The following is a 26,283-nucleotide window of genomic DNA, read 5'->3' as shown; positions in this document are numbered from 1 at the left end:
AGTAGTAGTAGTAGTCGTAGTAGTAGTATTTAGGCTTCACATTGAGATTTCCTTAGATAATTTCAGCAGCCATAGTTCTGTGCAATGAACAGAAGTGCTCTTTACGCTAGACTTGTCCCAGATTGTGTAGGTTTTAAACTAAAACTTAGTGGCATATCTTCATGTTTGAGAATCCTGGCAGTAATGTGTAGGAAAAATGTCTGGTTAGTACCATCAATGGGCCTTATTCTTTCACATTTGTTTTTGCTGACTACTACTCTCGCTACTGAGTAAGGTAACCTTTGCCAAAATAAAGATGTCAGGCTCTGGTCTTCCCTTTCTAGAAGCTGTATGTGTACTATTCAAGAGAAATCTGCTAGTTTGGTTTGGTGCAGTGAAATTTCTTTCTGGTATGTGGTAGAGAATTCAGCAGCCTGTGTTTGTTGATCTTACACTGGTGTCAGTACCATGTTTTTTTGAGTAGAGGAGCTCCACCATGAATTGGACAAACTGAACAAAGTGCATGTATCGACTTCTTCTTTCTCCGGTGGGGAGCTATGGGCAATGTTGCATTTCATCTTCATAAGGCTTGTAGGTCAAGGTTTTAATTAGAGGGCTTTTATTGCATCAGTTTTCTAGGCTAGTGAAATCATTTTTCATTGAAAAAAACCTAATTGAAATCAAAGTAACTTCATGGGAACAGAACAGGTCCCTTTTCCTGAGGGACTTTATATTCATCTAGGTCTTTTTATTATGAAAAGTAGAAGCACTCCCTCTCCCAAACATGCATAATAGCCAACAGTTTCTGGTTTCTGGGTAAAGTTTGGATAAGTTCTTTCTCTAGGAGATTTGTAGCTGGACAATGACAGTGTCTCAGCCCCACTGAAGGTATCCAAACATCAGTAAATAATTCTTAATTTCACTAGAGAGAGATGCTGATTTACCCTGACACCTGCTGTTAATTGTAGCCTATTGCTATGTGAGAAATTTTTATATTCATAAATAGACAATTCCAGTAATACAAATCTGAAACAATCCACACTGAAATACATGAAGTAGGTTATAGTACTGCAATGTGAAGAACAAAAGACAGGTTTGTGCCAAAACCACTTATCTGCCTACCTCATCTTATGGAGTGTCAAAAGTAGTAAAATGGTTTGTCTTTCGAATTTTATCATCCTTAGCATCTAAAAAAAAATTACATTTTTAACAAAGTGAATAACATGTCAGAACCTAATTGATATGGAGGGAAATACTCAGCTTTCTTGGCTTCTTTCAGATACTGTGCTGCAGATCAGCTGTTTCAGTGTGTGACATCCCTTCTAACTCCCATCTCATGTCATCATCCACTCTTTCCTATAGATCCTCTGTGAGAAGAATTGCTGCTTTGTTGGCTATAAAAGTTCTGCTTTTGCAGCAGTGAATTATGCCCTCTTCATTTAGGAACATATTGGTCCAAAATAGCATCCTCTTAGACTAGGTGTTCTCTATTTCTGGCTTTTACACCTTTCCTTGGCATACATGCAGCCTCTCACAGGACTGTGAGATCTCTAGGCTGTAGTACTGCTTTATTTCAAAAGCCACTTTCAGTATGTCTTATATTTTACTAACGTGCCTATAATTACTCAGGGCTGCTTTGTCAGAATCTTAACATGAATTTCAGTGTTAATGCCTCAGCATGGCACATTAGGCAAGTGTCAGTCTGACTGTTTGAACCATGATAAACCAGTCTTGCAGGTACTAGTAAATCAAGGCATGCTTTGTCTCTGACAAACTTTACTTCTGTCAGCCCAAAGGAAGACATTTGAAGAGGTCTAAATGGAGTTATTGTCTTGGCATATACTGCAGGAATCTTTCAAAAATTATTTGAAAGCTCTATGCAGCTAGGGGAAACGTAGTAAGAATAGTAATAGAGTAGAATAAAATGGGAAGGCAAGGCAAGAGAAGAATATTTCAGCTAAAAGTGGCCTGCAATGATCATCTAGTCCAGCTGCCTGACCAATACAAGGCTGACCAAAAGTAAAAGCATGTTGTTAAAGACCTTGTCCAAAAGTATTGACAGTCATATGGCATCAGCCACTTCTCTAGGAAGCCTGTTCCCATGCTTGACCAACCTCTCTATAAATAAATACTTCCTAATGTCCAGTTTCTAGACATCTCTAAATATTGTATTGTAAACAACTATCTCATTCAAGTTTTTCTGTTATAATTACAGTTTTACTCATTCTTGTGCACGGATCATTTTGTTTCAGTTTCATTAACCCTGCAACACAGAAGTGGGCAACATGCTGCTATTTTATATTTGCAGTGTGCCTTTCCATCTCATTGCCTCTTTTAGTTTATAATTATTACTCTTATGACTGTTAAATGTTGTGACTTTAATGCTCTCTATGCTGAAGATTAGTTTATTTCTGTTCAGGTCACCTCTATGTGAGTGACGTCTCTAGGAAAAGGGTCATAGGTGCAGTTAGCTAAAAACAGTAGTTTCATTTTGCTTGGCTGTATTGTCATTTAGAAACACAGACATTTCCAGTTGTTCTAGGGATAGTGTTTGTTTCTTCCCATACAGTTTTCTGCTATCTGCTCAGCTATAATTTGTTACATTCAATATAATCAAATTGATTGCCAGGTGTCTTCATCCAGCCTTGCCACTCTCTTATTAGTGATCACAAAGCTTGGAGAAATGCAGTTTCCACAGATGTTTCCATTCTTTTACATCCCTTCAGAGAAATGCATGTTGCCACTAGCACTGTTAAAATGACTGATAGGCATAGTCCTGTGGAAATTGCAGGAAATCTGTTTTTATGATCATACTTCAAATGGTTACACTCCAACTGCTACATCAGGAGAAGACCTGTGTACAAGATAAAAAATACAGATTTTTTAATCCCTCCTTTTTAGAGCTGCTGTGTTAAATACAGCAATTGGGAAGGATTTGACAATGTAACAACATTGTTATCCTGTGTAACACAGTTAAAGTATTTATATCTCAAGGTTAATATGGCTAAGTAGAAATATTTGCATATTTCTAGATGGCTAATTGGGCATGTTCTGCACATTTCAATTTCCTCTCGTCCTATTCCTAGCATTTAACCACTGGGCTCCCATAACCTGTTGTCTCCTATGAAAGAAAAATTACATTTTTCACCTTTAAGGTTGTGCTGATAGCTCTTAAAATTGAGTCTTTGATCATTCTACTGATAGAGGATATTACTGTGAATAACAGATCTAAGGAAAGTGACCACAGGATCCATTTTACATCAACCTATGTAGGCTCCTTCATGGTGTACATGCCTATTTGATTGTGGCCTAAACCATCCCTGATGCAGAGAGGAGCGGCATTTGCTTGCTTCCACCCATATGCTGTCTGCTCCTGGTGCCTCAGTGCATGTGTGTGACCATTGGGGGAGCAGCCAAGGCAAAGGCTGAGCAACTTCAGTCCTGGGGCTCCCCTTTGCCAGCCCAGCCTCTGTGAGAGACCACCATGCTGGGGGCTGCTTTCCTTCAGATGAAAATGTAACAAGGCATAGTGGAGAGCTGTCACACTAAATGGCATCATTTATTTAAGATCTCATTTTGGGATTGCCCCTCTTGGGTTTGTGAGAGTGCTACCAGATTATGGTTTTTTTCTCTCTCAGGGAAGTGCTCAGCAGAGCTTCTATTTATTTCTTTACATCTCACACAGCAGGAAGTCTCAAGCAAGATGCCCCACAGTAGTGTTCTCCAAATCATATAAACCTTGCTGGTACAGTAGTCCCCTTTTTGGGTAATCACCCAAAAACTGCTGATGGAATAGCAGCCATCAAAGAGTGGCCAGAAATCTCTGGTTCTATATACCACCTGAGTAAACCTGTATTTACAGAAACAGAGGAGTCCCAGGAAGTCCACATTGACTGTGCAGACATCCAAAGTAGCTGTGTAGATTTGGAACACAAGTTCTGGTTTTAGGCAGCAGGGAGAGGTATATGCCTCTGGAAGGTGGCTCAGAAAACGGAGGGTAGGAGATCTTCTCTTTCAGCCAGCACTGAGGGATACATGTTCCTACCTTCAACATCTGCATTACATACCTCCTGTTTTCCCTCCACCCCACAAATCTGAGAGCAGATTATGAATACTGTCTCTTCCCTCTCGACCTACAAATGGGCTTTTCTTCTCCCTACTCATTTCGTCATCTTTACTTCTCAGATTCCACCGTTCCACTTCCACCTCGCACCATGGATTTTTCTGTTCCCACATTTTTTGGCCTTTCCACTCCCATAGCACAGCATCGCCTTCACTTTATGCGCAATCTGGAAATGCATTAGATGGACACTTCCAGACCTCCTTTCCCCTGCCTGTCCCTGAGATTTTAGAGTATGATTGAGGAGGTCATAAAAGGGCAGGGTCCTGCCTGTAGATTCCTCCCTTTGCAGCTGCAAGAAACCAACACACTGCTTCCCTGATGAGCTGGATCACGCAGAAGTCCTGTTTGGTATCTTTCTACATGCTAACCAGTGCCAGATACCCCCTGCAAAGGAATTAATACCCTTAGTCCAAATAGCCAATCACTCAATATTTTTGTTTGGACATTAGGTAATTCAGTGGCTGATTCATGCAGGAATTTGGATCCCCCTGAGAAATCCAGTTCCAGGGACGAACATGCAAACATTGTCTTTAATTTTCCTTTGTATTGTTATTCCTTTGTATCTTGTAGCAATGAATTTTACAAGTGAATTGCATCTTGTATGTCTTTTTATCATATTTAAATTCTCTTTTGATCTCACTTTTATAAGGAAGGCATCCAACAGCCCTTGTTATCTTCCACTAGTTTGCATACCTCTATCTGCCGTCTCATATTTGTCTTCTGACTAACCACTCCTAAATTATTCAGCCCTTTCTCCACACACAAGTCTTGCCATGCTGTAGTTATTTTGTTTCTTGCTGATAATGTTGTGGGTTTCTTACAGCCTGACCTAATGAGCCTCTTTACTCATCAGGTGTGTATGTGGCTGGCTATCCATCCTGCTGCCTTTCCCTCCAGAAATCTTCAGATGTTTTTCTCTCCACCGCAATAGCTTTTTTCACTAAGGTCTACTGTCACCCAGGAAAAAGCCTCAGACATAGTAAAGTGACTAGCAAAGCTTGTTTTCCCAGAGCTTTCAAGGCACAAAACAGTTAGTGGGCAGAATAAGTGAAGATTTATGGGAAGGATCAGTGTTTGTTACTTGTGATTTGTTTCTTTGGTTGGACACAAATTGGGCTGCTGAATACTGGATCAAAGAAAAAAATTTTAAATGTTTCTTTCAGACTGTCTTAAAGCCAAATAAAACTTCTACTGAATAAACAGTGCTTTATTCTTTCTGGCAGGTACGTATTAATAATGTTAAATATCAATTATTGGAAAAGGCTAATAAAGTATAAATCCCTGAAAGGCTTGCAATTGAACTTGATCTTAGTTTGCAGGAGGCCCATAGATTTTTAACATTTATTGAGCCAGCTGTTAATGACATAAAGATGTTTGCTGAGGACTTATTCAGTCCTTAGAAAGATTGTGTACTCAACAGGGCCATGAACTATAATTGCTAACACTACAAAGACAGGTGAAATGTTCCCATTAATGTTGTTATTCTTATCCAAACTAAATAAAAAATGGTAACCATAGCTACAATTTCAAATTCAGTATGTCTAGAGCTATTGTGATTCTCAGCCTATAGAGAAATATTTCGGGCTGTCTAAAAGAGAAAGTAAAATGACATTATGTTCATATATTTGTCATCTTGGCCTGAAAGTATGATACTTTTACACAGGAATAGTGTATATATACTTTTAGTACATTGACATAGTAGTGAGTAACATCAGTTGGTCCATTCTTAGGAATGGAATTAGGATCTCATTATAAACCTTGATTAAAAAATAACAAGACAAAAAATCTGATTCATCTTCCTTGGTCCACAGTTTATCAAGGAAATATTTGGTTTTCACATCTAAAAAATATCCTGTATTGACTTTTTTAAAATATTGTTTGTCTTGTTTCAAAAATTGTTGGGAGCACTAAGTTAAATTTTGTTGTTTTAATAAATATCTTCAACTTGTTTACAGTTTTTTTCTTTGCCAGAAAAGATAGCTTTATGTGTTGGTGAGCAGTTTTTCTAAGTATGCCCAGTTTGGTTATATAAAATTAACATCTATCCTAGAAGGAAGTTGTATGTATTTCCAGGAGGTTACTTTCATTTCACATTAAAATAGTTCGCTTACTCAAATGATTCCAATATCATTACAAATGAAAGCTAGAAAGGGAGAGAAGAGTTCAGGGCAATTCATCTTTTTTTATCTCTTCACTGGGGTATTGCTCAGCTGATGATAAGAGAAATCCAAGTTTCTATGCACAGATCAGTTTTAGTGGACCCCTTAGAATGGAAAGCAGTGACTAACATAGCCATTTTCCATTGTTAGAAGAAAAAAGAAATCAATAGAATAGAAGTAGTAACCTCTGGATTTTTTTTAATTCCACTTCAGTGCCTAAACACCATTACATATTTTTGTAGAACTTCTTTTCTTCTATATGACACTGCCATACATTACTATCTTCCTGTTTTTCTGCAGCAATAAAAGTCAATTTTCACACTCATCTGTGTTTATCTCTGCAAATTATCTTGATACACAAAAGTAGCTCACTTTCCTACTTCTAAAAATACCAGGTTGTTTTGCATCTTGAAAAAAGGTTAAAAAAGGAAGCAAAATCACTGACTTGTTTTGCCTGTAATGACAATTAAGATGATTTCCATCCAGATGGTGTTGTATATCTGAAAACACAAAGACCTTTTGGCTAGAGTGACAACAACATCTGCAAAAATCAAATAGCATCATCCATCCCAAGAATTTCCTGAAGATATCTGCCAAGTACTTTTACTAGTAGGTGATGATTAGTCATAACCTGTCTGACATCTGAGTAGAGAGATCCAATCCCTGACCAAAAAGAAAAGCTATATTCTGGCATAGCTGAAAGCAAACTTTACCAAGATCCTGAGTGCCATTATTTTTAGAATATGCAAAACTTAGGTTATCTCATATTGCTTTGGAGTTTGTTATTGGTTTTGGTGGTGTTTAGGCTTTTTTTCTCTCTGTAAAATTAAGGCCTTATTCCTGTAAGTCTGCTCAGCTTCTTGTGGGAGGTGAAGAACTCAGCTTTCCTGCCTCTCCCAAACTGCACTAGAGATTTTCAGGTGATATAGTGCAGTGGATGGTATTAAACTGGTTTCTGGTGGTTGATTTTTGTTTTGTTTTGTTTTGTTTTGTTTGGGTTTTTTTGGTTTTGTGGGTTTTTTTAATAGGCTTGAGCATATCGTATTTCAGAGGGTGAATTCAGGTGGCCTGGCAAAAGGCTGTAAGTCTCCAGAGTCGTCTTTAAAAATCCAGTTTGCAGATTTTGGCAATCTTGCACTTACTGAATTTTACTTTGTTGATAAATAGTTCTGCTTCTTCCAACATGATAATTTGCAAAACGTGATAATACACATCATCTTTCTGAATATGGTAATATCATTTACCTCTCTGTTCAGAGATGTGATTATAGGTAAATATATTGAAAATTTGTGGTTTCTAGGGTAAATACTTTTGCAAGGTCACTGGAAGTTCAGCCCATATTTGACCATATTCTTCTGCCATAGCTATGTGAAATATCTCACTGATTTCATAGCAAGGGGACTATTCACAGAGAAAAGGAACCACCACCTGGTAAAAACATTACGTTTGCCTCTTCAAATTAACCACTGTAGTATATTCTAATCACGTTTTTTATTCTTTGCCCTCCTGAACTGGTAGAGGGAAGTAGTTAATCCCTTGTTTGAAGCTAAAAGCAGGTTTTCAGCCAGTTATGATGAAATCACCTTTTCTGTTCTATGACCTTTCCTAAGGAACAAGTGCTTAAGGAATAATGAAACAATTACTTCCTACTCTGAATACCCCTCTCCTAAGGTATTCAGAAGCCTTAAAAGTCTGTGAATATTTCTTCTTCATTTTTATTTTAGCTAACCCACAGGAGCATAAAATACACCAATACCCAATATGCTACTAGGCTGTGCAAAAAGGTTGCTGTTCCTACAGCCAAGTTTATATAGACCATTTCTTTTAGGAATCCAAAAAAGAACAACCTTGTTTTCATGTACTGATACATGGCCAGAGTCAGGAGTCAGGCTTTCCCTTAAACTGCTTAAAATATCCAATTTATATCAGTTTATGACAGAGACCTTTGAGTATATTTTTGTTATCATGTTTCTGTAGTGTGCTCTGGAATGTGTGTTGTGCTACCTTTGGGCTGTAGTGTCTGATTAAAATTCAAAGTACATTTCTACATTGATTAGATTATATCCTTCAGTCCTGAGCAGCTAGCTGCAGAGATTACTGTAGACAAATTGAAGAGAGTTCTGAGAATAGCAATAAGCATGATGAAGCTACTGGAAGGACTGATACACAAAGAGAGATTAGAAAAACTAAAATGCTGGTCATAACTTCCTTCCACCCACCACTTACACCTCTTAGCAACACAAATAGGAAATTCTTAGCTGTTTCTATGTAGTGGTTGTTGTAAACCTCAATAAAAACCTATTTAAGCTCCTTAGTGAGTATGGCATAGGCATGATTTGTGCCATGGTAAGCAGACAGAGCGGATGTCAAAGCAAGCTTGGTGTTCTTAGTCGGTTATGGAGCCCAGTGTCTCTGTAACACCACAGAATCATAGTGCTGGGTTTTTTTCAAGAGAGACTTTGAAATTGTAGGTAATGAACTGTCCTCAGAACTGCTCATAAGAAATGACCACTACAAGCTGTGTCTTTTCACTGGGTCATAGGTAATAACTACAACCCAAAATTAGACTTAGAAGGACAACTTAAGGGAAGCTTAAATTTGGTCATACAATTGCCAGTTAATTTCCTTTGTGATTTAATACAGCTGCAGGCTAGGTAACACAAACTCTTGAGATTTTCTGTTTATTTCTGCAGTTTTGGGAGCAGATGTGCCCTACTCATGTCCTATTTTATTGCCTCTCTGTACTGCTCTGTAGCCAGAGCAGACACAGTAATTGACACTCATTGCAATTTCTGGCCTATTCCACTATTCTTAACAGTAATGTGTGAACTCTGAGCATTTTCTGTGAAATTATAGCAAACACTATTTTGATGTAATAGTAATGATCCAAAAATGATTAAATATTATTCATTTCTGTATTTTGATAAAATGAAAGAAAAAAATTCACAAGATTCATTTAACCCATATTGTCTCAAAGTACCATTTGCATTTAGAAGGATCTTCCAACACATAAGCATTAAAGGCAGGCAACAGGAAAAGCTCCTACTAACACATTCTTACTTTAAAGAATATGAAAAAGAGACAGATAATAAAGATTTGTGTATTAGTTTGAGCAAATACATGAGCTTAGAGCAGGTGAGAGATTATCATCAATTACATTTCTTAATATCATAGAATCATAGAATGGTTTGGATTGGAAGGGACATTAGAGATCATCTAGTTCCAACCCCTCTGCCATGTGCACCTTGCACTAGACCAGGTTGCTCAAAACTCCATCCAACCTGGCTTTGAACACTTTTGGGGATGCGATATCCTCAACTTCTCTGGGCAATCTGTGCCAGCACCTCACCATCCTCACAGTAAAGAATTTCTTCTTAATATCTAATCTAAATGAAATAGAGGACTGGGCAATCACCAACAGTGAAGTTCAACAAGGAGAAGTGCCGGATTCTGCACCTGGGATAAGGCAACCCTGGATGTATGTCCAGACTGGGGAAAGAGATGCTCGAAAGCACTGCCATGGAAAGAGACCTGGGGGTCCTGGTCGACGACAAGTTGAATATAAGTCACCAGGACATCAGGCAAAGCATCCCCAGCCAGTCGAGGGCGGGGATTGTCCCTCTCTGCTCTGCACTCATGAGGCCTCACCTTGAATATTGTGTGCAGTTTTGGGCACTGATTATTCGGTGTGGTTTTCACTCTAATACACCCCAAGGGATTTATCAAGAAGAACCTGGGTTATCCCAGGTGGTTGTGACACCCTTTTCTGGGGCAGGTCACAACACTTTCTTAATATCTTTCCATTAATAGCTGAATAATCAGAGTTTGAAAATGTATATACATAAGGTTTATTTTAGAACAATTTTGTTTCAAAGGTAAACAGGTATGTCGTCATTTTGGGTGTCATCATCTATATCTATCATCTATAGCAATATGGCATAAAGATAACCTTTGAGGAAAATGCGTAAAGGAGAGAAAGGGAAAGACAGAATAAGAGTAAGGGTAAGGATAATAGTGGAAAAATGTATATAGTCACCGCCAAGAGGGTCCGGCGATGAAACTTGGTAGTTGCAGCATCCATGTCTATTAGTTGAAGTGGTGGTCTTGATCTGTTGGGGGTGGGGGAGGGAAGCCCACACACTTACAGAAGTTATGAGTTGTTATACAGTTGCAGCTCAGGTGGAAACGCCTTGTACCTCCTCGAGGTGGGGAGTTTTACCACGGATAGTGACACAGGCCATGCCACAAGCCTCCAACATCTCCTGGGCATGTGCAGAGTTGCTGTGAGGGTCATGGTAAAAGGGTTTTTCCTGCCTTTTGGGATTGGCAGGGTGGTGGGCTTTGAGAGGCCATGCCACGAGCCTCCAATGTCTCTGACAGCCCAGGCCACATGCGCAGAGTTCACATGAAAGGCATGGCAAAAACAGCTCTTCCCACCTTTTCAGGACTCAGCCCCTCAGCAGCACTGGCAGGGGTCCTGCTGGGTGAGCAGTCACTTCTTCTTCCCAGCCTGCAAAAGTCACCTGGTGATCCTAGAATGTGTAAATCATTAACTGTTTCAGTCTCTGACAGAAAGATATTAAGCTCTTAGAGAGTGTCCAAAGGAGGGCAAAAAAGATGGTGAAGGGCATTGAGGGGAAGCCGTATGAGGAGTGGCTGAGGTCACTTGTTCTGTTCAGCCTGGACAACAGGAGACTGAGGGGAGACCCCATTACACTTACAACTTCCCTGTAAGGGGAAGAGGAGGGACAGGCACTGATCTCTTCTCTGTAGTGACCAATGACAGGACCTTAGGGAATGGCCTGAAGTTGTGTCAGAGGAGGTTTAGGTTGGATATTAGAAAAATATTCTTCACCCAGAGGGTGGTTATACACTGGAACAGGCTCCCCAGGGAAGTGGTCACATCACCAAGCTTGCCAGAGTTCAAGAAGCTTTAAGATGATACTCTCAGGCATATGGTGTGATTCTTGGGGATGGTCCTGTGCAGGCACAGGTGTTGGACTCAGTGATTCTTGTGGATCTCTTCCAACTTGGCATATTCTGTGATTCTGTAAACTGACACTTGTTTACAGGGGCCATTCCCCCTTGTTCTATCATTACATGCCCTTGTAAAAAGTCATCTTGACCTTCATTTCTGTAATTTTAGAGATTGTTCTGGTGGCACATCAAGGCTTTGAGATGTTTCACAACATCCAAATAAAACTTTTGTGTTCTCCCTTTATTTGTATAACTGGATCCATTCACATGATACCTTTGAATACTGTAAAATCTCATGGCATCCCAAAAGTTCATAGTAGGAAAGTTGCATTGGAAAAGTAATTAGAAGTAAAACGATCTCTTGTGAGGATTTGTGATGCCTCCTTTTCTACCATTATCAATCTCTCAGTCACAGAGTTCCCATTAGAAGTGCTTACAGCTTAGAAATGCCAACTGAGCCTTCATCAGTAACACAAGCAATCCAGAATTTCTGATGGAGCTTGAGCAGACTAGGGCAGCCCAACAGTGGCTTTCATCTGTGAATTTGGAGAACTCAGGCTGACAAATCTTGCATGAATTATTCAAGTTTCAGGTAGTTGCATTACTCAGGTTCAGTTACTTGTCTTTACTTATATGTACTATTTTAGTGAGATAGGACAATATATGTGTAATCAGTTACACACATGAGTTCTGAGTTCATCTTTTTTTATTTTTTGTGAGAGGACCCTGTTGTTAACATAGTCGTTGACTAAAAAAAGCCTTTTTAAGTTACTATTCACAAAACTTTCATGTAATCTCAGCATTTCTGGAGTGTTACTAGGTGAAATGTCTGAAGCGAAAGAATTAATGGTTTGAAATTTAATTTGAAATGAGATGTTCAAAATTGAACACTGCAAAAGCTACTGAGAGGATTTGAAATCTCAGACTGGAGTTAACGAGATAGGATGTTATCTACAAGGATAAAAATACAAGAGATATTTCAAAAGAGTGAATAAAATCATCATCATGGCTAAAGACATTTAAGGTTTTGGAAGATCATACACAACATATTAGCTTGGAAAAAGAAAAAAAAAAGGGGTAAATGTGCCTCAGAAACCTCTGTCTGATAATGAGAAACCACAGAGAAGTTTGGAATTATATTGCCCATTACTCATTCTCACATCCAAAATTTCTCTGGTGCTTTGCAGAAAGATACAGAGTGAAAATTGAGGCCCCACTAAATTAATTGAAATGTTACTGTTTAATTCTACCTCTTTTCCCACTTTTTACCACTAAAAGATAAAGAGAAGAATGTTGATAAAGTTTGGTAAAGCCTCCTTAAAGTACAGAAATACCATGGAGGTTTTAGTTAAATTCATATGGAATACAAAAGAAAGTTCAGAATAGTATTTTACTCTTTTGATTTAAAAGAGGGCAAATGCCACCTGAGGCATACTATATAAAAATGTGGCAGGGAGAAAACCATAAAGTACTTAACTTTTTTTCCAGGCTGTGTTTAGATAAGAAAATCAAGAAAGTTTAACATACTCAGAAGTGACTTTCAGTTGTTACAAACTTTTCTTTGGACTTTGATTCCATTCCAAAAAGGGTTTGTTTTGATTTATCTTACACCTGTTCCTAACAAGTTAAACTCCACTGAAATAATGTGCCCGCCTGCCTTCCCTGCTTCCTAGGGAAACACAGCCAGGGAGGGCTGACTTAGATGATAGACACACTCTTTCCTTCCCTATTTCCAACCTGAGGAGTTAGGGATGGGGTGTTGGTGGGGGTTGGGGCTGTGGAGAGTTGAAGACTATGAGAGAGCAAGGTGTGAAAAACCTCCAGCAGCCAGGGGAGGTTGTCTTCCCTTCAACTGTTTTTCAAATAAGTTCCAGTGCATTTTCGCCTCCCCTCTTTCCTCAGCCTTTCCTCCCTTTAGGGAGAGTCTCATCTCTACCCTCTGGACAGGAGGGTATACACAAATAAATAACTTCTTTGGACCAAGGCTTTTAAGAAGGTGAAAGAGAGCTATGCTACTGTTGACTTTGTCCCTCGTGGTCAGAAGGGAATTGAGACCCTTGGTGGGGCAGAGGGCTCCCGGCAGTGCAGGGTAGATACTGTGTGCTGCTGGCAAGACTGAATTAATTTGAATCTTTTGCAGTGGAGGGCCTCCATAAAACTATTTTATGAAGAAAACTGTCAGAGCTCCTAAATAAGTAGGAATAAGGTCAGGTGCAAGTTACTGATTTTGCTTAAAAATGCCCTGTTGGAATTAGTTCAGGCTAACCAAAACCACCAGTAAGCACTTTAATAATTTCTGGACCAAATCCATAATTCATAATATTTGGGTGACCTTTTTTTTTTTTAAGTTCTACGAATTATTTGCAGGAATGCATGCTGCTTTCATAGTGATGTCTGGCCAGTCAACACTAAATAAAAGTGAATATTACATTGCTGCTTCACTTAGACCTGCATAGGACAAGTCAAGATCACCCTGCCATCATGTTAGTCACCAGGGACGCTGCTTCTTCTGCACAGTCTGTACTGTTCAAGGCATTCCAGCACACTGTATGTGAGCCTTGGATACAAATAAACACAACTAAATATAGAGGTTTGCTTTTAGGTGGGTATATGTGGGCTAAGTGTCTATACTTCCAGTGTAGTCAATTGAGATCTAGGGCTTAATTCAGCAGAGTACATAGAGGTGTCCCCTGTTACATGATATTCCTTGCTCTCCAGCGACTTCTCCTGAAGAGTACAGCTTTCCCAGGTCCAAGAGCATAGCTGCCAGATCTAGGAGATGTCTCAGATACCTTAAGGCATCTCAAATGGCACTGAACAAATCAATTTGGGCAGCTGAATCAAGCCTTTTTTGTACCAAGCCTAGAGCATGAGGCAGCTGAGCAGACAGCAGGAGCCCTCCTGAGGATTAGCTGCACCTCTCTCAGTTGAGTTGATTACCTTGTGCTGCATGGGGAGTTTAAACACCTGCTTCACATGTAGATGTCTAAATTTAAATGTCTTCACATGGAGTTCAATCCCATCCCATCTATTTTTCTGATCTCCATCAGAATTTGTGATGTCTTTAACTTTTCCTGGTCAATTTTCCTATTTCTGAATTCTCACCAAGACCTCCTGCATCTGGTTGTTGTGCTCTTGAGACTTGTACTGCGCAGAGACACCCCAGGATCCTTTATCCATTTCTGGCTCTTCTTCATCTCTGAACTTGTTAGATTTACATCTAGAAGCAACTCCAGTGTTTTTGGTAGCCAATTTTATAGTAGCCACCTAGGATTCACCTATGTAGTAGCCAAAGATATTTTAAAATGTCAGTTTAAGACAGGCAGAAGGTCAGCCTACCCCAACACAGTATGTGCAACCAGGCAACGGTGAACAGTCAGGGAAGATTACACAAGCAGGGCAAACATACAGTGATATTTCTCCGCAAGAGTCCCTCAGCTTCCAAAAACCTGCTACTCAGAGACGTCCTGAACAAGAAGTGGGCTTTTGGTATTAATTAACCCAGGATTAAATCTTCTCCCATGAGATTGTCCAACTGGATTTAAACCTACATAAATTTCTAGCCCCTTGTGACAAAAAATTTCCACAATTTAATCAAACAATCTTTAAACCGCAGGTAGAGGTTTTCAGTACCCTTGGCATTGTAATAAGAGGACAAGCCATCCATAGGTGAGTTCAGAGAAACCCCGTATGTTTGCAGGCAAGGAAAGGTATTTGGACCTCAGCTTCCTTCGGTGGCTGAGCAAAATGAACAAAAACTATTTCCTGCTGTGCTGGGACAGGCTAAGATAAGGGTCTCCTATCTGTAAGTATAGTCTTTCACTGCTTGCCTGTGGAGGAGGGGAGTTTCACTTACTGAGTTATTCTTGAGTTGTAGGAGCTATGCTTGGGACAAGATGAGTGTTTATACCCAGGACAAAAGAAGGAAAACTCATATCAGCAAGAACTTGCTTCCAGTTTTTCACTGGCAGACATGGGTTTAGATTTTCCTTGCGTAGAAACGTACAATAAGAAACCCAAAGGTATTTCTTACAAAGGCTCTTTAAGCTTTTGAAGATGGTTAGGAAATTAATCTTGAAGTGAGGAAGTAACAAAGAGCTTGTTCTGTGTTTTCCCACTCTGTGCACACCAGTTTGTCCACCCCAATCGTCATAAAAGAATATTATGCCTTCTCACAACATCCGTGTTCCATCACTCTGCTGCTTCTCCTCATCTCCCCTTAAGTGCTGTTCTGGCTCCAAGGGCAGCTGGCAGATTAGCTCATGCACACCAGAGTTTCTCTTACAGTCTGAATCTGTGACCCAAAGAAATAAATTCTAACACTTGCTGAGCTTCAACAAACTTTCCAGGCTGCCAGCTAAAAGAATGCTTCTGAGTACCCAGTGCTGTATTTCCTCCCTTCCAGGAATTAGTACATCAGGGGAGTTCAGTCCAGAAACTACATGCCTCAACCACCTAGTGTCTGTTCTCATAGGAAATTAGTACTGTGCTTGTAAGTCTAATTCCACTGGACACTCACCTCTGAGGCTGCTCTGTTATTTTCTTAGTTTACTTTTCTTTTTTGGCTTTTGATAGGAAAGTTGTTATGGGGAGATATATAAACTGGAAAAGTTCTAATCCATCTACTGACTTGTACAGTTTGCTACGTGAGGTTTCAAAGCACCTACATGATGTTTCTTCAACACTGCTCCTCTTATCCATGTTTTGTTTTGAAAATTACTACCCTTAGTTTTCAGCCTGGAGGCTCCCAAGGTAGTTTTTGACACCAGCCCTGACCTCACATCCCTACCTCAAACAGGAATCTGGGCTTTGGATTTCCACCCACTACAAGAGTCTCTCTTTTCATTCAGCTCCTTCATTCAGCTCATGTACATATAAGTGCTATTTATTGATACTTGGATATTAATGTTTTCTGTAATGTATTTCTTTCAGACATCATTGTTCTCATCGCTTCAATAGCAGTTGTTTCTGCAAAAACTCAGGGTAACATTTTTGCAACATCAGCACTGAGAAGTCTTCGTTTCCTACAGATCCTTCGTATGGTGCGTATGGACCGAAGAGGAGGCACTTGGAAATTATTAGGTTCAGTAGTTTATGCACATAGCAAGGTATGTAACCCTAGATACTAATTTTGTCTGGTTGACATCTTCACTTGATGTGATTTTCAACAAGAGGCCAAGGAAATAAACATTTTTCAGTTTTTAGTAGAATATCAAAAATTTTCTGAAATAACATCCATTTTAATGTGAACTAGCACAAATACATCAGGCCATGTTTAATGCTAACAGTTTTTAGGATATCTTGAAAATGTTGTCCTTGATATGCAGTTGTAATTTGTTATTTGTTGGTGAAGTTGCTGAAGCGTCAAACCATAGGAGTAGATCCAGTCCACTTTCAGAGAAAATTTGTAGCCATAGGGAACCACTTGACTTTTAACTGCACAAATGCCAAAAAAATATATAGAGGGAGATCTTTTAAATATGTCTTCCTTAAGATGCCATTCTGTTTAGTCTTAGTGGATATTGATGTCTGTTTTCTTTTATCTAGGAATTAATCACAGCCTGGTACATAGGATTTTTGGTACTCATCTTTTCATCTTTCCTGGTTTATCTGGTGGAAAAAGATGCAAATACCCAATTCTCCACATATGCAGATGCTCTCTGGTGGGGCACAGTAAGTACAGAAAAATAACAGTAACTCTTTAACCAGTATGCTAAAGTGCCGTGAATTTCACCTGCTGAAGACTTTGACTTAGTGCGCTCTTTGGTAAATTATTTTTGCTGGCAAAAAAACTTGTCTGAGAAAATCCCTCCTCCAGCTATTCATTTGTACATCGACAGATTTCAGCCCATCCTGCAGAACAGCTGTTTGTGTGTTTCTGCTGCAAACCAGACCACAAAACCTTCAAGAGAAGAATGCATTGTACTTTTTAACCCTCAGCCTTTCAGTAATATAATTTGTAATATGGCCCCACAAAGATCTGCTTTGATACACATCAGAGAGCTGTAAGCTGCAGTGAGGAAGAGGAACAAGTGTCAGGAGAGAAAGTGGGAAAAAAATCTTTGGCTTTGTGGTGAAAGGGAGAATATCATCAGTACCCTTAGAAAGATGTTACTTCTCCTTCCTCTGTACTTTGAGTACAAAAAGCAAGAATATGCCCATTCTGGTTTAGCAATGTTATTTTTTACAGGTATAAAAGCCTGATTTACTTGACATCATGTTTAACTATCAAATCATCTGGTTTTACTCTGGATTCTGACTTAGTACTTCTTACTTAGATGGTATCTAAGTACATGCCTGACTGCTTTTCTGAAAGATGGAGGATTATATGAATGCTTATATGGCTAAATAAACTAGGATTTAAATGAACAACAAAAGGCTAGGTCTGAAGGGTTTATTTTCTTATTTTTTTAAATTTCATAATGTGTAGGGTTTTTTGCTTAGGAATGCCCTGTAGTGATCCAGATTCCTGTACTGTGTGAGAATTACTTAGGCAGCTTAAGAAATCTGACCCCAAATAACCTACAGCAGAGTTATTGTCAGCCAGTATAAAATGGCTTTTCTTTTCCTTCTGATGCAGTAGAACAAACACATTGTGCTCTGAGAATGTCTGGGTAGTGAAATGATACCTGTTAATTAGTGCTGAACCTAGCTAAATAACCTAATAACCTGGAACACTCATTAGTTTTCCTGGAATAAGTGCAAGACCTGAACCAGTCTCTGCTACCTTTTCTCATCATAAGGATGCACAGATGGAACTTTCTCACCTCAGACCTTCTAGTGAAAAGATTTCATCTAGACACTACCATCTGCAGATTCAGAGCATGCACCCATGCACTGTGAAAAAGACACAACTTTCCAAACTGTTGTGAAATATTTTTAAGAAGTTTTTTCTACATTTTCAGCTAAGATCAAGGTCACTTACCATTAATAAGGGTAGTTGTTGAAATTTGTTTATCTAAGGGCTAGTCATTTGTTGCATGTCTTCCCTAGAGACTGTATTTCTGTGTTATCAGTGCAAAAATTGGGAGCTTGGAAAAGCCAGACCTAGTAAGTCTTATTTGTGCATTTGAAAATATACCAAAGTATTTTTTCCTGAAAATCGTTGCTTTGGAGCATCAAGGCAGATCTATGATAAAATACATATTTTATCCTGTAGTCCAAACACATGTAAAATTCATATTGGTTAAAGCAATGAGAGAAGGTTTTGCCTTCAGTTGCAACACTGTAATTTATTTTGGTTTACTTTTCTTCAAAAGATCTAGATTTGCCTTAAAACTTTCTAACCTTCCTGTATTGACACAGTTGTGAAGCATCTGGCTTGGCATGCTTGTGTCCTCACTAAAGGGTACCCTGGCGCTGGCAGTCTGAAAACGCCATTGCCCCTTTGGGGATGGCAGTGGGGATGTTGTCCTGCAAGAAATGCTCCTGTGGCAATGCACCATTTTGGGAATGGATGTTTTCAGACATTTGATTCCCTGGAAAACACCCTCTGCCTCTCTGCAAGACCACGTGTGACTTAGCTCTGCATAGGCAGGAAGTTTGGACTGAGCAGAGGATTGTACCCACCTGCTAGCAGGGAATGATGGGGGAAAACATATGCACAAGGAATGAGAAATTCCCAGCAAACTCAGACTTCCACTCTGACATCTGACTTAGGCTTATGTTAGATCCAGATCCTTCTCCCTGAGCAGCTCTAGCAGCAGGAACAAGATCTTTATTTTAGAATTTGCTTCTGCGCTACCTGCTGACTGCTATTTTTTAAGGAAAAACCCTGCTAGGAAATAAACATTGTATAAAGTCGTACTTAAAATATTTTGTGCACTATGAAGTGAAAATGTATGACTCATAGGTTATATAAGTAGTGCAACTGAGAAAATAGGAATCTTGTCTAGATTTCAGCAGGAAAAACAACAAATTGTAATAAAAACCCCTGCAAACAATATATATTGTACACTTCTATATCTTTTCTTCTTTCCCCAGTGTATGACATGGATACATTTAAATTTTTAATGCACTTAAGCAAGTGCACAAAGTTACTGGAAATCAATGTTCTCCTTACCTGTTATTTTTGCCACTTTAATAATAGTATTTTTTGTATAATATGTAAAACAGTATGTGGGAAATGCATAATGTGCTTCTTAGTCATGGTTGTTTTTACTGCCAGAGTAACCCACATGAAGATTTTTGAAAAGGTCAGATTGTGTGGCATTCTAGGGGAAATCAATGCTTTGTCTCATTGGTTTGTTTATTTGCAAAAGTTTTTCTAACATAAACCACAGATTATCTACCAAATGCTGGAATGAATTCTGTCATGGCAAAGGTACAAGAAAGTAAAGACAATATTGAAGTCAGGCACAAATAGTTGCCTTAAATTTCAAGCTTTTAGAGGCACTATAACCCTCCTTACAGGATCAGCCCCGGCATGCTGCAATTAACCCATTCACGAATTCGGATTATTTGAGGGCCATACTTTGCTATGGTCATTTCACTGACTCCATTTCTGAAGCCCATATTTTTTACATTGAAATGAAAGGCAGGATAGGGCTTCCCAATTTACATATGAATACTCCAATGCATTTGCAATTGCATACTGTAGTGTGCAACCTGCAATTTAAACATCATGCTAGTATTGCTAGTGTGAATATTCTTGTAGTTGGGGTCCCCACAGCACTGCCTTACACAGCAGTACCCAACGGTGAGTGTTATACAAAGAGCTCAAGTTCAAAATTTGCTTTGGCAGACAGGGTATATTCATTTGACAGAAGAAAATAACCTGACTATATGGGAACAAAAGGTCAATCAAAAAAACTTAAGTGTTTCAAAACAAACCGTGCATGGTTTTTGGAGAAACTCTAGTGTTAACTAGAACTGTGTATGCTCATAATGACATCTAGGTTGTACACTAATTAGTTTTAGCTGCAAATGCAATGCAATTAAGATTCCTATCTCTCTTACACATTTGACAAAATTTGTCTTAATAAACCTTTATTTTCTAGTAGTATCCAGTGGCTTCAGTTGGAATACAGAATGGCTCTGGCACACAACAGTGACTTGTTGGTGAACAGAGCGTATTACAATGAATAATATTGTCACAATGACTAACTCATTTGAGTTTATATTGATGACACTTTTCCCATTTAATGTAATGATAGCATGAGCAAACTACATTTTTTTCAGTTAAGTGATGTCAGGTAAAGATTCAAAAGGTAGGTTCTGTTAGGAGAACATAAAATGACATCAGAAAGAAATATAAGCATAGAAGATGGCCTCCTGGGTCCTTTCTCATCTAATTGAAGTCATCTAAGTTATAAAATGGCATCCATTATTATATTACCTCACTTATATTAGCATATTTATTAGCTCCAGCAATGAGATAACAGAAATTCTATCATCATTGTGAGTTTTGAGCCTGACCAGGAGACAGTGCCTGCCTTGGCTGGTCTGTCCAGACACCTCATTTAGAGAAGTAACCAAAATGAAGTGGTTTGCATCTGATTTAAAAGACAGGACCCAGCTAGCTCACTTAACCACGCAGGAGTGTGATTCAGGTGACTAAACATAAGCATACAGTACCATCAAAGATCTGTTGGAGAGTCTGCTGCCTCTCCTGTAGGTGGTCCCTCTACAGATGTCCTAGGATATCTCAGGTGGTACTAGACATTTGTTTTCAGGCAAGCCCAAGTGCTACACTTTAATACAGGATGAGTTACCTGCTGGAGGAGTCTCTTTTTCCTTTGTGCATGTTGCGATGACCAGATCGTGCTAAATGCCTAAGCATTTTATTTTTCATGTTGAGCAAAATTAATCTACAAATATGCTCTAAAAGGTTTGGTTTATTTTCCTGGTTTAGGCTGTGGTGATTAGACATGGAGTTGCTCAGCGGTTGTCTCCAGAAAGACATGATTTACACACATTGTTATTTCTTTTACTGTATCTTCTCTTTTTTTATTATTTTTTTTTTGCTTCTTTTGATCAAGTCTCTCAAATAAACAGCATGTCTCTAACTACCCTCACAAGTTTGCTACTACAGATTTTGTAATTCTGTTCCCTAGTCACTCTGGGCTGTGTATGGTACCTCTGATGCAGTCCTATTGTGCTATTGTCCTTGCAAGATTGTAATCCCTGAAAAGTCACCAAAGCTTTCCTCTAGCCATCTTTGACTTTTGGTCACTTCTCTCTTACCCACCTGTGAGATCCAGCCTTCCCCCACAATGCTAGCTGTAACTTCTGTCTGCCTCTCACAGCAGTGTCTGGAAATTTCATGTCATGGTTTCACAACAAGTAGTTTTCCACATACTATATAGTTAATTTAATCGTAGGATTATGCCAATCAGGGCCTGGCCATTGGTTTAGTCATTCACTTCCAACACTTACAAAGATGCAGAGATTCCTGAACTTGACCCTGAAGTTGTCCGGATAAACATTTTCTTATTTCTATGATAGGAGGAGTATAAAATGAAGATCTAACCCATTTGTTCAGTGTTGGGTAAGACAGTACAGCACAGTGCTGACACCTATACACCCATGTAAAGACCTCCCTGAGATAAAACCACTCGAAGTGAGCAAGAACCAACTGATATTCTTTATCACAGACTGATACCATTAAGTACTTAGTACCTAGAAGATTTGGGGGAAAGGCTTTAATATGATCTTGTTATTTTCTTTGGAGAAATTCCAGACACACAGTCTGTGTGACTGCTCCTGGTTTTGGATCACTCTCAGATGTCAGGTCCCAAAGGTTCAAGTTTATCTTTTACTTCTTTGGAATACAGTTTGATGGCAATATCATTAATGTGCAGATGACACTTGGTTCTGTTTCCTTCTCTTTAGCTCAGGCAGGAGACATCTCTGTACTTTCCAGCGTCTGGCAGAGATAGGGAGCTGGACAGAAGCCAAGATAGTGGGCTTATTCCAGAGCTCCAAACTGCTTGGCAATGACTGGCTTGGAAACAAATTTTGAGGAAGTTTTATTCAGGGATTAATTTGTTCAAGTGCTTCACTACTTTTGGGCTCTTAATAGCCTCAAACTGTTTTGCAGTTGTCCTGTGATGTGAAGAGCTGTGATTATCTTCTTCAGGAAACAACAGAAAACCAAATCAAGCCCCTCTGCCAGGCCAAGTGCATGGCTTCATCAGCTCACATCTGCCAGAAATGAGGGATCTGCATTCTCATATCCCTTCCTCCTTATTGCTCCATCTCAGTCACTCGCTGCCTTGTGTAGTCTCTGGAGCTTGTTTGCACATCCATGAGCTGACACAACTCACCAAAGCAGCAGAAGCAAACCACCCAGAAATGTGGATCATTCTCTCCCCCTTCCTGGGTGGCACTGGCTCACCAAAGAGTCCAGTAAAAACCAGGAACAGGGGAAGGGGCAGGGAAGCAAAGAAGAGCAAGGAAGGAGAGCAAGACCTGATACTCATGCAAGGTCATGTGTCTGTGACCAGTCTATCATTACAAAACTTGAGACTTGATAACCACTTGAAATTTCAGCTGCAGCAGCCTGAATTCATCTCTCTCACTCTTAGTGTCTGGCTTTCTCAGGGTAAATTACACCCGCAGCTTGTTCCCAACAATGGGAGCAATTAAAAGCACTGTTTACTATCTACAGAGTCCTAAATAGTTGAAATCTAATTACTTCCAAAAGACTTTCCTTCTTTTGTCCCGTGGTGACCCTGACATTAAATAGAATTGTTTTGGCCATCTTGCCTAGGAATGAACTTTGAGGAAGCTGGAAGCAAAATAATGTCTCTAGAAGGCAATTTCCTGAAGAATTCATTGCTGCCAGAATATTTGCTAAGCCTGAACTTGCCCACATTTGGTACACGATGTAAAATAATTCACCATGCACATGTTCCCCCTAATAACAGGCCCTGGAGTCCTTGGCATTCAGCCTACTGTTGTCTATCTTTGTCTTTTAACATCTTGTGCCATTGCCTGAGCACACGCTCTGCAGCCTCCCACTCAGCCTTCGGAAATCCTCTGCTCTGCCCACACCTCCTCCAGCCGCCCATGCTAGGCAGCCATGTGAGCCCAAACTCCCCAGGGTGGAAGCACAGAGACTCAACTTTCTCCCACCAACCCAGTCCACAGGTTTGGGACTGATGTGCCTCCCAGGATAAGAGTAGCCTGCAGGACAATTCCTTGGGTCAGGGAAGATCCTCAGCCACACACACACACACACACACACACACACACACACACACACGAAGCCCTAATCTTTTGCCTTCGAGATACTCTCAGTGAGCCACACCCATCCACCATTATGTCAATGGCATCTGCCACATTGCTAGTGACCTGTGGTCAACAAGCCCCATGCAGCAAGCCCTCCCACCTGTACTAAAATCTGCCATGGACTGCACTGATGCTGCGCAGCAGGGGTGCTGGCTTCCACAGAACTGCTTTTGAAGCATCTGTGTGCTGAGCCTCTAGTTATACTCACCATATGAAGGGGTTAGAGGTGCCTTCCCTTTCTCTTTGACCTCTGTCCAGGTAGGTCTGAGCTTACGTGCTCCAGCAGCCCGAGGTACCTTTGCATCGTTGCTGAGTATTAACCTTTGGAGCTTAATGTCAGGAGTGATACAGGTGTATCAAACCCTGTCAGAAGGAAGGAGAAAGGACCAGGAACTTCTTAAAGTTCCTCCCACATTTTGATTAGGTTTTTTTGTGTTTCAAAAGATAATACACTTCAAATTGTACTGATGGGCTTGTAAAAAATGCAGCTGCTTCTTGCAGTTCCTTTGACTTTATATCATCTGCAAGCATCCACTTCCTCCCTACTGTATTTTTCCAGTATGATCTCTTTGTAATTTATATTTGTGTAGTTGTGCAAATACATAGTTATATTTCCCTGCAGAAAACAGGTGAAACTCCTTTACATCCATGGAAAAGAACCCTTTTTTTCTGCCCAACTTACATAATTTCCCTTCTTTTCCCTCAAATTTGTGCTCAAGACTTTCTGGTTTGGGGGGGGGGGTTCACTTATTTATTGCTTATTTGTTTTTCTCACAGTTATTATTTATTTCAGTTTTATTCAATCATAAACAATTTCAAGTTTTCATAGCAAAATGTCCTAATATTAATTTATTTATGTTTGGGTTTTATAGAAACAATTACATATTTAATATGTCTTGAATTATTTAGTGGAAATGCTGCTTCATGCAATGTAAATAATCTACAACTAATCTGTCAGTGACTTCTGGTAAACCACAATGTTCATTAACTTCTTTTTAGATCACATTGACAACCATTGGTTACGGAGACAAAACTCCTCTTACTTGGCTTGGAAGGTTGCTTTCCGCCGGATTTGCTCTACTTGGCATTTCTTTCTTTGCACTACCTGCTGTGAGTATGCCTATAAAATCTGTAAGAAGATAATAGAAACTTCTGTAGCTCCTGCCACTGCTATGACACAAAAAGCTGAAGGAAGCTGTCTACGTGAAGAGCAACTGTTTAAGGCTTTTTACTCTGTGACAACACTAGTGAATTGCTACCCAAAATCCAAACAAAAGGTCTGGTGTTGTTGCTGCTTTACTTTCGGTTTTTCAGTTTCTCTGTCATGGACAAAACTAGGGAATGTTCCTAAATTAGGTTGCATACTATTGTGTAAGGTTGAAAATAGTTTCCTTTTTTTATGAATTGTGCATTATATATTAATAATTTTCTTTCATTTTTTTCAAAACAAAACCAAACCAAAAGTAGATTACATGTTTTTCTGAGTTAGATTATACTGAAAAAATAAAAAGTGAGATATTTCCAATAGCTTGTCTTGGTTGACCATGTTCAGGCTAGCAACAGAGAGTAGAAGACAGCTTTAAATCAATTAAAGTTAATATTGTTGAATGTAAAAAATGCAACTATCACTTTCTCTGAATGATTCTAAATAAACATTACAGTTTGTTTATGTTGTTTTTATCAATGTTCAAGACACTTTAATGGAAATGAGAACCATCTAATGACTAAAATATAGTGTAGCTTCAGAAATAACTTCTCATTTCTTTGAGTGAATTTCCTTTCTTTTTAAAATTGTTATTGAATAACTGTGAATTGAGAAGTGACATTTGTATTTTTTGTATTGTCTCCAGTGTAACGCGTTCTAATATTTTAATATTCAGATACATTATCTATAGATCACTATAAAACATGTCTGTTTTCAACCATGTAGACAAACCAAGATTAAAAGTCAGCATTTGCCAATAGCATTAAATCATCTGGTGCACTGCATTTATTTCTTACTCTAGGTATAGCATTTCAGTATCTTTGGCATACTACAATGCATTATGATTATAATAATAATAATACATTACCTGTTTGTGACTATTTGACATTTATTGACTCCTACTGTAATTAATTCCTTTTGTCACCTAGTCACCACTAACAAGAAAGTTAGTCTTAGCAGCACTACAATGAAAAGATGAATAACCCATATTAGAGATGCCAGAACTTTTGTTCTTCATGTCATATCTATGTACAGATAATAATTTTCCTTATAAACACTTCTGTGCTGAATCTGTCTGTAAAACAAGAGGTATGTGTGAAACTTATGCACTTCTGATAGTATATTATTCTGACTAAGAATCAAGTGGAAATATTCTTCCTTATAATGCAGACATACCCCAGCAAAATTATTACACTCCTTGCAAGTCAAGGAGGAAAACACTCTCAGCCTTTGGATCTGTTCAGCAGGAGTCAAATTTATCTTTCTCAAAGGTAAAAAGGCTGCAGTGAGAGAAGTTTCATAATCAACTTTTTTTTCGTAGCCTATAGAATGAACTGTGGGCACTATTTAGATGAGAAAGAGTGAAAAAAAATGGTCTTAATCTGTTAAGGAAAGCATTTTTTAACTTTTCTAAAATCAAAGATTATAATGAGTACTGCAGATATGGACTGCATATATCTGGTGCATCTGCCAGCTGGTCATTTCATCATTCCTGACTTAAGTTCCGCTGAGTATTCCTGCTTGATTTTATAAATACTTATCTACATCTATCTCCATGGCCTTTAAAATTGCAGAAACGTAGTGTAGCACAAACCCAGGTAGTGGTT

General features: G+C 39.1%; 1 protein-coding gene across 4 annotated transcripts in view; it reads left to right on the top strand.

Annotated features, from left to right (window-relative positions):
• Positions 1–26,283, top strand: part of KCNQ5 (potassium voltage-gated channel subfamily Q member 5) — a 275,042-nt gene that overhangs the window by 210,920 nt on the left and 37,839 nt on the right. For all 4 annotated transcript variants that reach the window (XM_027884187.1, XM_027884186.1, XM_027884188.1 and 1 more), the window contains exons 4-6: positions 16,171–16,346; positions 16,786–16,911; positions 24,472–24,582. In XM_027884187.1, the coding sequence (XP_027739988.1) occupies positions 16,171–16,346; positions 16,786–16,911; positions 24,472–24,582 (413 nt within the window). The remainder of the gene's footprint in view (positions 1–16,170; positions 16,347–16,785; positions 16,912–24,471; positions 24,583–26,283) is intronic.

Source organism: Empidonax traillii, unplaced genomic scaffold, assembly GCF_003031625.1.
Source record: "Empidonax traillii isolate 1590-97213 ecotype Southwest subspecies unplaced genomic scaffold, ASM303162v1 scaffold139:size1643147, whole genome shotgun sequence".
Classification (NCBI taxonomy): Eukaryota; Metazoa; Chordata; class Aves; order Passeriformes; family Tyrannidae; genus Empidonax; species Empidonax traillii.
This window is presented reverse-complemented; position numbering and strand designations above follow the sequence as displayed.